The following is a 12,911-nucleotide window of genomic DNA, read 5'->3' on the forward strand; positions in this document are numbered from 1 at the left end:
GATCCATTTGACGTAGGGTGTCGTATGTGCATGTGGAAGCAAGAATCGATCGTTTTATCTCATTCCAATCGTTTTATCGTTTTTTATCATAGTGGATAACAACCAATGCCGCATCTGTAATGCTTCACAACATAAATATTCTGTCCTCCACAACAGGTTAAGTCACATGTGTGACGTTGACCAATAGGAGCACAGAAGCTCTTGCGTACATAGCTTTCAAACATGGCGAAATGAAAGAAAGACAATGGTATTGGTGCTGCTAGGTGGAATTATGCAATGGAGGAAAGCAATGGCAACAATAATCCTGTCTTTATGATGTGTCCTCGACGGACTACCATGACAGAGTGAAAATAGATAAATACTGGCGAACGATAGCGGAGGCGCTTCAGCTACCCGCTTCGGTAGCCATTCTCGCTAGTTCCGCCTTCTCGATGACATCACACAAGTTGTTAAAGATGGCAAGCGATGACTGGTCGTTATATCTGGTCGTGATATGTTTCTTGTCCATGACATAAACAAGGATTTAGGAGTCAAAACTACATAATCTTACACAGTGACTATCGTAACAGACATTTTGATTGTGTAGTCTGAACCCGGCATAAAACCAAACATAATTCAAATAAATAAAAAAAGACCGTTAAATGTATATAATATGAGCAACTTACCAGATCAGCCATATTTACAACAGACTTGGCATAGTTGTTTGTTTGTCCAACGGAAAGGCGATGCTTCTTGTACTGGGGGAAAATGAACATGAATGCATAATAAAATTAATGCATTACAGCCATAAAAAAAAAAAAAAAAACAATGATAAAGTGCATAGAACACTGGACTTGATCTAGGTTCTCATCTAGGTTGGTTAATAATTAGGTCAATCATGGACTGTCACTCATCTTACCATTAAATGATCATTTATGACCATCAGCTCTACATATTTGGTCTCATCTGCAACACTCCGTGGATTTCGCGATATCTGTGTGAGAAATTTGACATTGTGCATTATTTTCCTGTAGTTTAAGGCTCTGATGAGTTCTGAGATAGTGACAAGGGATGAGATCTGGAATCAATTGTGTTCCCTAATGATTACATGAATGATTCTTTGAGTAGTTTTGAAGAAGAAATAAAAAATTAAAAAGTGTGGAAAGTAATCTTAATGCATTCAATACCATCAGCAGCCTGTTATGAACTCTTAACAAAGCATAATAATTCAAAAATAACTTTTAATTCCAAAAAACAATGTATCACACGTTCAGTCTGACATGCACCAACACATTTTCACGACAACAGCAAAGTTTAAAGTGGCACAGATGTGCATACCGCAATATTATTCATATTTTGTTATAGCGTTCCATCAACATAATTAAAAGAATGCAGAATAAACATACATCCTTCTATTCAAATATATATATATATATATATATATATATATTTTTTTTTTTTTTTAAAGGAACCTGTTTTGAATTAGAACTGTTCTCGACTCCCAAACCTAGTGACAAACATGTTTCATTTCATCACCCTGCAGCATGCAAGACATGGTTACTGCAGAGGAACAGCTGATCTATACATTACTGCCATACAGCCCTGCTCTAAATATTTCATGAGAGGAGCAGAGATGGTGAGAAAAAGATAGACAGATGAAACAGAGAGAGAGAGAGAGAGAGAGAGAGAGAGAGAGAGAGAGAGAGAGAGAGAGAGAGAGAGAGAGAGAGAGAGAGAGAGAGCAGAACTTACAACAGCATTGAAATCACATCAGAATGAATGCTCAGACACACACAATGTCCCACAAGTGTTTTGAACACAGTACACACACCTGTCTCTTTTTCCTCCTGTGGGCGGCACTGAACAGTGGAGGGTTCTGGAATGGTGACTCTGCCAGATGAACTTAAACAAACATTAACTATCAGTAAGGACAGTTGAACACAGAGTGTATGCAAACTTAACTAACTAATTGATCCCCCATGGACCCTGATTTATAGTGTATACATGGCATGCTATATATATATATATATATATATATATATATATATATATATATATATATATATATATATATATATATATATATATATATATAATGGTTGAAACCTGAACAGGAGAATGGCTGTTACCTGCAGAAATGAAGTCCTCTGGGGCGTCCAAACTATGAGACTGATAAATCATGTGCACATGAATCTCCTCCTACAGAGAGGAAATATGATTATGTGTCAAATACTCCCACATAACACTTAGTGAATTTGATGAGGCACAGTGCTCAATCTGTATAAGAAAGAGATCACATTTAATAAAGCAACAGTCAGATTTCCAAAACTATTAATTGCAATGTTTGTTGGCCTAAACAAATGTTTAATATTTATAATATATTGTAAGTAAGTTTTTTGCTGTTTAATTATTTTACCCAAAAGATCTTTTGTATCCAAAATTGTACCCAAAAATATATCGAAATATAACCAAATATATAGCCACCCTGAGAAGTATTCACAAGTTTGACAGCAAGTTTATTGTATAGAAATGGGCAAGAAAATTTAAAATAAGGTGCAATAAATAAAAATGAAGTGGAAGATAAACCTTTTGACTACCGTTTTTTGCAGGTGCCAAAATACAATTTGATTAGAGCGAGAAGAAACTCCAGACTGCGTCGTTGAAAATAACAACAAAATTGCCTTTTTAAATACCACTGTATGATTCGCACACAGTTATTTTGTAATATTTATCCAGCTTATTGCACGGTTTCTATGAACGATATCAGCATGTGAGCGCGCACGTGACGTCATGCAGCACCGCACCCACACTGTGAGTTCTCCTTATAAACACAACACGACGGTACGGGGCCGCCGAGGATCACCGATTGTGTGAGAAAATGACTGTTATATCACCAAAATAGTCATTTAAAATTCACTGTTAATCAGGTATGTGTGAGATATATTGGTCCTGACAGCGTCACTAAGATGAAATTAATGCGCAACAGGTTGTATCGTAAAGTTAGCAGTTAGCTAAAATTAGCTAGTTAGCGCTCGAATATACTCTTGAATAAATCATAACCAAACAACATCTGGAATCAAAACACACCGTAAACCTAAACAACAATGTTGAGCCCGTGAAATACAGAAAAATAGCTTCAATAGAAGTAATATATCGCTTGTGATAAACTGATACATTAAGTAAGAAACTCCTGACAGAGATGCGATTGTCTCACATCTGTTGTTGTAATGACATTTACTCTCCATATACGGAGTAACGTTACACGTCTATTGTACATAAACTCAAGAGACATTTATTGTAGTCTACATACACTCTACTCTTAGGTACATAACTTACATTAACACTTATATACACACTCGTACTTAAACACGACATGTTTAAGCAATGCAATCATCACTTAACCCTTTTTGACTCATCTTTACCGTATGTCTGTGAGGGAGGGTATATTACAGTAAGATTTCCAGTAGTCAAATCAAGTCACCTATATTTATATAGGGCGTTATACAATACAGATTGTTTCAAGGTAACTTTACAGTGATGACAGGAAAATTATGCATTTTGAATGCAAGTCAGTTCAGTGTTGATTCAGTTGCGTTGTAAAGATCATCAGTTATTAAATTAGTTAATTTCATCTATAAAGCAGTTCTGCAAAACATGATGTAATCGTCCAGCTCAGTTCAGTTCTCATACAACAGTGCAGAACTGCAGTACACCTTTCGTATTTCCATGCACTGGTAGCCTAATTCAATTTTCAATTTGTAAGCAAACTTTTGCAAATGACTCTCAACATGTTACCCTTTCTCTTTTCATTCTTCTTGATTAAGATTAACAATGTCCTTTCTTATCTCTTCCCCACAAGGATTCCAGTTTTTCCTGACTCCAGCCATGTCTTGTCGTGACATTCACGCCACCAATGCCTTCGCCTTCATCGTGGCGATGCTGTCGGTGGGTGGGTTGACCGTCGCTACGCTCATTCCTCAGTGGAGAACCACACGCCTGCTTACCTTCAACCGCAATGCCAAAAACGTGACCGTGTACGACGGCCTGTGGACCAAGTGTGTGCAGCGAGATGGTTCTACGGGTTGCTATTACTTTGATGCGGACTGGTACTCTAAAGTAGATCAGTTGGACCTCAGACTGCTACAGTTCTGCTTACCTACTGGTAGGTGCTCATGATGTGTTCAGTGACTTTGCTTGTCAGTTTATAGGGCCATATGTGTGTGTTATCTGTTTTAATTTTTCTGGATTCCATTTTATTAGTTTAATATAATTTTTTTAATCAAAATGATGTCTAATCTTTTTAATTCATAAAACGTAGCAATATATAAAATTATAATTTATTAACATTTTAACAATAATAGTTTCTTGTGAAATGTTTTTTTTATTTTTTTATTCTGTTGTCTGCATTTTTCTGGATTCTGTTTATGATCTTATACACATTTATTATCAAAAATAGTGGCAGTCATATGATTGCATAATTAATCTTGTAAAATAAATAAGATCAAATAAAATGTTAACAAATAAAAAATGTTGGCAAACTGTGGCTGCACAACAGGTTTACTGTTTAAATTAAATTTTAATTTTTTTTTTAAATAAATGAAAAATTGTGATATTCCTTAAATGTTTCTTTAACTGTATTAATATTATTGTAATTATTTTGAGAAGTACATTGTACTGTACAACAGTAATATTACTGTCATAATTTTCATCAAAGTTAAACAACTTATTTTGGTGGATTGCAGTTAAGACCTTTGAGTGTAAGTGTGTGACAGTAGTTTGATCAAATGAAATGGTGAAATGCAGGTACAGTGACTCGAGAGTAGCTCTGGTGTTCATGTCCTCGTATAATAGTGCAATGGCAGACACTGAAAACACCACGAGCATCACGCATGCTTCAAAGTGTGTAGTCGACGAAACTACAGTCTGTGTGAATGAGCGGCGCAGTTTCGCACATTCACATGCAGACCTCATTTTTAAATAGCAGTCTTTTTGTGATTTAACATTCACAGACATGTCCATGCTCCATAAAGTCCATATCACAATTTGATTAAGTGTACAGCTCAACAAATTTTGCCACTTTTATGACTGGATTCCACAATTCCTTCCACATTTTCTGTATCGTGGAAATCATAGGGCCCAAAGTTTATTCTTAAATGTTGACGTCAACCTCTTCTCTGCACAGGTCTGCTGTTTTCCAGCTTGGCTCTTCTGCTCTGTCTCACTGGCATGTGTAAAACTGCTTGCTGCTCCAAAACTCCTGATGACATCAAGAACTCGCGCTGCTTGGTCAACAGTTCAGGCTGCCACCTAGTAGCTGCGATGCTTCTGTTTCTAGGTGGGGCCATCGCCATGCCACCCTCCGTCTGGTTCCTGTTCCACACGCGCGCCCTTAACGAGCGCTACGAAAATCTGTTTGCCGTTGAGTTTGGGGTGTATGTGGCCATCGGCAGCGCTGGTGGTCTGATCTTAGCTGCCCTGCTGATGTTCATGTGGTATTGCATGTGTAAAAAACTGCCTTCACCCTTCTGGCTACCTCTCCCTGAAGTGCCCTTAATGGCCAACAGCCCCTCCGCGCAGCCCCTCATGACCAACGGCTTGCCTTCTCCCATGACATACGCCCCCCAGAACTTCCCTCCAGCTGTTTTGGATGCCCCCGCTTTTGTCCAAGCACAGGGGTACCAACCTGTACCGACACAGCCTATGCCGCCACACATCTATATGCAACAGATGTCTATGCCTGACGGTTATGGCTCAGAAGTTGGCGCTTCACAAGCATATGGCTACGCCCCCTCTCAAAGCTACGCACCTTCTCAGGGATACGCACCTTCTCAGGGATACGCCCCCTCGCAGAGCTACGCCCCCTCGCAGAGATATGCCGGGCACCGCTATTCCACACGCTCCCATATGTCAGGCATTGAGATTGACATTCCTGTCCTCACAGACTGACACTGAGTTAGGGTGTTCACAGTTGTTTTAAATCAAAGAGGTCAATCTGTTATTATGTTTCTATTTATTAGAAATGAGAAAATAGCTGTGATGGTCAGTTTGAAGTGAACAAAATGGGTATTATTGAAAGAAACGCCTTTTTTCACTGGATATAGCAGGTGCCTCTTAGTTATAGCACTAAAAATAGCCACAAAAAAAAGGGAAAAATGGTCATGAAAGCGATAACACAAGTGGAATTAGGAAGTTGAGCATCACTTTCTTAATGTGCTTTATTCTTAAAACACAAGCAAAACACATTTCTGTGTAAACTGTTCATAATTTCACTGAGTATGTTGCATTCAATTTAGTGTGACTGGTTTATGTTTGATTTACACAGAAAATAACTTTGCTCATGTTTCATGACCCTGATGTCTTTATTATGCTTTTAAACCTCAATACTAACACTGAACTTATTGTTGATGTTAAGCACTGTACTTGTTTGTGAATACGCCTACTAATATTTAAATGTGATTATTAATTATTAGAAAGAGATGCAACGTACACTGACTGCTTACACTCATCTCTGTGGCTTGTATTAATGTCAGTGCCATGAAGTTCCACATTTGCGGTTTAGAGAATACGTTGCTCTATTGTTCTAATACCTGAACATCATATCTTTTATTTTATTTAATTTTTTTGCTTTGTGTGGTTGTTACATGACAATATGTGAAGGATAAATAATTTTGACCTGCTGTTTTTTATAATGTTTGAAATTGACAGAAACTTTTCTTTTAATTTCTGTTCTGTTTTCAGTTTAAAAATGGTCAAAATGCTAAATGAACACTGACATTATAGGGTCTCTGTTTTTGTGTCTTTTTATACATTGAAGAAGAGTTTGCAGGTTTTAGAAAATGACCTTGTAGTTTAACTCATGTTACTCGTCTCTGCCTGATGCCTTTGAAAAGTTTCACTACGCTTATCAAGACTGTACTTCCACTTTTTGATTTATGCGTAGTAATAAGCCTCACATGAGCAACATACCTTTAATGAAACACGTTACATTCTAGTCTCTTCTTTTTAGTGCAAATGTTTTTGTTGTTGCTTTTTAAAGGTCCCACACCAGAGAAGTCACCGCAATGTAACTCATAGTAATGTTTGTTTACTGTTATGTAGTCACATGTTCCATTAATGAAATAAGAGAAAAACACTAATGTCTTAAAAACAAATAGTGTCTTGCATTGCCTATGAAATATTGCACAGATCTATTTCATTTGGCCTTTTTCTGCAAAGCTCTGTTGCAAAATGTTAATTTTAATTAATGTTTTTTTTACATAGTATATGGACTACTAATGTCTTGAATGCTCTTTTTATTAAAATGCAATTTATTGAATGACATGTTCTGCTTCGATTTGCTGAAATGCAAGACACAGTTGCTTTGCTTGGGTAAACAGTGCTGGGCAGATTACTAATGTAATGTATTACATGTAATGTATTCTGACTACTTTTATATTACTTTTGATCTAACTTGTTTAAAATATTTCCCAAACTGGGGTTAATGAAATAACTATAGGGGGATTGTGAGTTGATGAAAAGCTAATGATTAATTAAATCATATTTTTTTTTAATTAAAGTGAATAAATTATTTCAAAATAAAAACTATCAAAATAAAATTATTGACATTTGATATTTTAGGTTTTGTCAAGTTTGGGAATCCCTGCATTACATAAGCAAACAATAATAAACATGAAAACATTACACATTCAAAGTTTTCTAGGTTTGAAATATTTTTGTCCAAATCAATAATTAGTGAAGGACTGAAGGTCACTGAATATGATTTAGACATAGTGTTTAGTAACTTGCTGATTTATTTATCTCATACAGGGTGTAATTTTGTCCCCAAATCTAGAAGCATGGCGATGAAGCTAAACTTAATTTATTGACTATTCATGATATGTGCTTAAATGTTATATTTCTATTAAAGCTCAAAAGATGAGGTTAGAATATGTTTGTCAAAATAACATGAAAAACATTAAGATAAATATTACATTTGAAGCAAATCAAGAAAAAAAATATTGATTATAATTCAATAAAAGTTTTATGAATAAATATTGGTTAAACCAATTGGGTATCCAATATTTTATTCATATTTTACCCAATATTTGTGTGTTCTATGTATTTTATGCTTGGTAGAGTACAATGTCGAAAGCATAGGGACATGCTAAATCCATGCAAATTCTACTGAAATCAAATGAAAGTTGCTTCTCTCGAGCTCTATTTTTTTTTATATGCCAGAGTGTTTTAAAGGAGCAGTCACATTTACCATTGTTTGGGAAATTTTTGTGGGCAAAATCCAGTAATTTTAACGGGAATCCATGCAATAGGGATTTTCACAGGAGGGTGGAAAATTTACCCACACAAAATTTAAATTTACCACGACCAACAGAAAGCGGCTCAATTTGAAAGGGACTCAGGAAAAAGACATTGGACCTTTTTTTAAAGAAGATATTTTAAAGAATGTTGGTAAACAGCAGTTAGTTGGTGGAACCCACTGACTTCAATAGCAAGACAAAAAAAATACTATGTCAATCAATGAGTGCCATCAACCGTATGGTTTCCAACATTCTTTAAAATATCTTCTTTTGCATTCAAGAAGAAAGAAACTCATACAGATTTGGAACAACATGAGGAACTATCCCTTTAAATCAGTCACTTAGGAGGATCCATTTAATTCGGGAAGCTGCTTCGGAAAGTTAGCAAGGCTAACAGAGCCAGTCAGTCTTAAACACAAGCTGACATGAAACTCCCAATATTTAACAATTAAATCACTGCATTTGGCAGAAACTTCTATCCATAGTGACTAACAGTGCATTGGAGGTACGTTTATCAGGCATTTATACGTCCCTGACCTTGTCGTTGGAAGCACCATGCTCTAGCAGCTGAGCTACAGGAACACCACACTCCTGCACGCGTCCACATGCTGCCAGTGGGGAATATCAGTGCGCTAGATAAGAAAGATGAGGGAGACACAGACCTCGTTTCTGTGGAGGCTGTTCTGCTCCACCCCCCATACACTCGCGTATGAGAAGCAGCATTTTGTGAAGGATTAGCCGTATAACGCAGATGGCCTATCAGATGTACTGGCTTAAAATAAGATGGGGTTTTCTGTATTGGATCAGAGGAGGGTGTGTGTGTGTGTGTGTGTGTGTGTGTGTTCTCTTGGGGACTAGATCATGAATAGAAAGCAGGTTGGGGGTTGGCACACTTTCTCTTTTTTTGGGGGGAAAGTGTGTTAAGGATGTTGAGGGGGTGGGGTGTTCCTGAGACAATCTCCCACCCCCAACACTATCAGCCTGACAGTCCGGCACGCGTAAGATTTAATTAATTGCATATATATCAATATTAGATTTTTATTACATAATTACAAATTAAATGTGTGTATATCCAGAGAATAAGTTTGGCATCACAAACAACTACAATAAATTTGGGAGCACCTCAATGAATCTCAAAAGTGCTTCTTTTTTAATATATCTGTATTTGCTATAACTGCCTTAACATTTATAACTTAACATTAACCAGAATTAAATTCCTGTTAAATTTGTATTATTATTAATAAATATAAACAATAATATTATATTATAATAAAATACACTACTGTTCAAAATCTGGGGTCAATTAGTTTTTTGTATAATTTTGAAAGAACTCTTAAAAAGGCTACATTTATTTGATCAAAAATACAGTAAAACAGAAGTGTAAAAAAAATCATTATTAAAAAACATACATTTATTGTTAAATATATAATTTATTATTATTATTTTTTATTTTTTACTGTGAAAGATTTTAGAAAAGCTACATTGTAATAAGCTATCTGTAAATATACTGTGTATTCTTAGCTATTTGGCTTAGAGTTAAAGCCGAGCTGACATCAATTGAAAAATATAGTAGCTATATTTTGATGAATGATTGAAAGGATTTAACATTTTTACTTTGGAATTATGAATCGCTTTGTGCAGCATCTAGCACTGAGAGACGCTACAGAGGCCAAAGAGGGACATGTTTTCATGTCCCCTGCTGCAGTGTGAGGCGGATGACAGATGCATGTGCCATATGGTGAACAGGACGATACTGCCCCTCTAGTTTGTGTCTGAATGAATCAGATAAGAGGACTGCCCTGTTGCTGAGGTCAACAACACGCAAGGTCATGGGGTTGATATATTAAACATGACCAAACCATCAGGATAAAGACGATAAATAAAAGGGTGAGATGCTCATGAGACAAGCTGACAAAGCTTTACTCATTTTTGGCATTACTCAACAACCGGAAGAAGACAACCATTCCACACATTACCAGAGGAAAAGGCAGTTGTGGAGTGGAAAAACTACTAACTAGGAGGTAAACTAGGAATCAGTAACATCAGATACAAAGGTCTTGAGATGCATATACAAAAAAACTATCAAAAACTATTGCTCCCATTATAATCAACTAATCTGTCTACACTTAAAGTGCCAATTTTTTATGTTGCACTTTATTTTCGGAAATAATATATATAAAATTAAGAAAATAATTAAATGTATACATATACATTTATTAATTACACACACACACACACACACACACACACACACACACACACACACACACACACACACACACACACACACACACACACACACACACACACACACACACACACACACACACATATATGTAATTTAATAAATGTATAGTATATACATTATGGGCCCTATCTTGCACCCAGCGCAATTGACTTTGTAGACCGATGCATGTATCATTCCTATTTTGCACCCGCGCACAGCGGACTTTTCCCTCCACAGACGCACGTCGGTAAACTAGGAAATGCACTTGCGCTCCCCAGGGAAAAGAGGAGGCGTGTTCCGGCGCAAACGTTCCCTGGTGCTATTTTGCAGGTTTAGAAAACAATTCCGCCACTGACCAGGAGAAACCTAGTCTAAAGTCAGTCGTGTAGCGCATGATATTCATATGCTATTTTAAGGGCGCATGCTTGGCCATAATCAATGTAGCGTGTGCACAACGCGCATACACTTTGATTCTCTCATCTACACAGAAGCAGCAGTTTTCATTTTTGATAGAAAGATAATTATAAAAGCATAAATCTAGCTTACACATTTACCCAAATTATCATACGCCTGTTTAACCGAAGCTTATTTTGGTGTGTTTCTCCAACCCCATACAATGTCACTTCTCTGTCTTTTATGGCCCTGACGAGAACGTCGGTCTCCTCAGCTATGAACCGCTCCTGGCGTGCGCCTGGCAAATCCGTCGTTATAATAGCAATCCGCCATGGAACAAGCGCGCCTGCTCTTAAAGGGAATGTGAGATGTCGCTCTGATTGGCTTATTTCACGTTACGCCCAAACCACACCTATGAGTAAAGATTTGCGTCGGGCGCAAGAGTCATTTATCCCACCGGTATAATAGCAACAGCGCCTAAGACCCGCCCACAAAGTTACTTGCGTTTCAGATCGTTAAAATCGGGCCCAATATGTGTGTGTGTGATGCTGAAGTGATTGTATTATATATTTAAATAACTTCTGACTATTACCTTAAAGACACTTCTGATTGCACAAATAAAGATTTATAATATACGACTGTGACAGATAAAACAAAGCACTGACAGATAAAAGCAAACTGTAGATGGATCATAAACTCCCTTCTGTGTCACTAAGCAGGTTTCATTCTCCTATTAATAAGAGAGCTTTAACATTTCAGCCTTTCACCTTTGCTCTAAATGACACAAATCTCTTCATTAGCACTTTCCTCTGTGAATCACTTAATGAATCAGATCACCTTTCTGAGGTTAAGAAATGATATTTTTCTCTCTAAAACCTTAGTGCCTCTCAGTGACACAGCATTAGCTCGTCTTTCACAGATATGCCCTCCTCGTCGAGCTGGGAGTGTTCATGTGGGATTCTGCCATTAGCAGATAATAGCTGTGCTTTTGCAGAGTCAGGTGTCTCTATCGACTGTGTGATGGGCTTATCGGTCAACTTATGCCCTGTCTGCACAGGAAAAACCCTGTTAAACTGCTCTGGGTCATTTCCTTGCCTCAAACAATCACTATCAAGTAGTTTCATCCAAGGACATAGTTTGTGTGTGTGTGGGGGAACATCATCTTACACCAACATTAGAAGGCTGTTTAAACTACTCATGACCACCCTTACTAGAACTTAGCGCACATTGTGGTAACAGAAATACAATTCATGTACTTGTATTCCGAGTCGGATTGAAATGTGGTGCCTAATAGTCTCACAAACCAGTGCGTCACACAACTGTGCACAGAGGACCAATGGCCAAGACCAGGAGTTTCTTTAAATAATACATTAAATGTTTTTTTACCAAACCCTATCGGTTGCCCCCAGAAACATATACGACACGTATTTCATGGGACTACTCTGTCACCAAACCCCCACCCCAAAATTTCAAAAAAGTTTCATCTGTATAGTTTCCTCCGCTTCCGGCTCATGGGACCTTATTTCGGAAAAAATATGAATGGTAGTCAATGGCGAGAGACAACTTATCTTTTTATTCCGTCTGAACTGTGCCCTGAATTACACATATGATGTTTGTCAATTTAAAAGATAATTATGAAAGTCAAGAAAGTCGCAGTTTGTCATAAACAGAAGAGTAACATTTAGTTTTATGTGAAAATCGCTCAATGAACTACATCTCTCGTCTCGCACTATGTACGTATGTGTGCAGTCTGGTACCAAAACACTCAGGCATGACGGCGTAACGTTACGATTATAACTTAAGTCTTATAACGTAAGACTATAGAGAAAATGACAGACGTTAGCTTCAGTAAAGTTAGCTTCATTCATTGAGACAAAGGTATGACGTCACATGTGCGCCCTTTTGGGTTTGTAGTCTTTGTAATTACGTATTTTCACAGTCGTATACCTCAACAGTTTTACATCAAACTGCGACTTTATTGACTTTAAAATTTAAATTACAAACTGTCATACCGGAAG

The 12,911-nt window shown here is 37.1% G+C and overlaps 2 protein-coding genes across 2 annotated transcripts in view; one reads left to right on the top strand and one right to left on the bottom strand.

Annotated features, from left to right (window-relative positions):
* Positions 1-12,911, bottom strand: part of adam22 (ADAM metallopeptidase domain 22) — a 67,661-nt gene that overhangs the window by 24,470 nt on the left and 30,280 nt on the right. The window contains exons 6-10 of the mRNA XM_082151040.1: positions 5,202-5,349; positions 2,109-2,178; positions 1,811-1,881; positions 899-973; positions 666-737 (exon numbers count right to left, since the gene is read on the bottom strand). Coding sequence (XP_082007166.1) covers positions 666-737; positions 899-973; positions 1,811-1,881; positions 2,109-2,178; positions 5,202-5,349 — 436 coding nt within the window. The remainder of the gene's footprint in view (positions 1-665; positions 738-898; positions 974-1,810; positions 1,882-2,108; positions 2,179-5,201; positions 5,350-12,911) is intronic.
* cldn12 (claudin 12) lies at positions 2,767-7,294 on the top strand. The gene is made up of 3 exons (XM_082148926.1): positions 2,767-2,906; positions 3,839-4,141; positions 5,162-7,294. The coding sequence occupies exons 2-3, from the start codon at positions 3,865-3,867 to the stop codon at positions 5,923-5,925; spliced, it is 1,041 nt and encodes a 346-aa protein (XP_082005052.1). The 5' UTR covers positions 2,767-2,906; positions 3,839-3,864; the 3' UTR covers positions 5,926-7,294.

This window comes from Leuciscus leuciscus, assembly GCF_965113295.1.
Source record: "Leuciscus leuciscus genome assembly, chromosome: 20".
NCBI classification, from domain to species: Eukaryota; Metazoa; Chordata; class Actinopteri; order Cypriniformes; family Leuciscidae; genus Leuciscus; species Leuciscus leuciscus.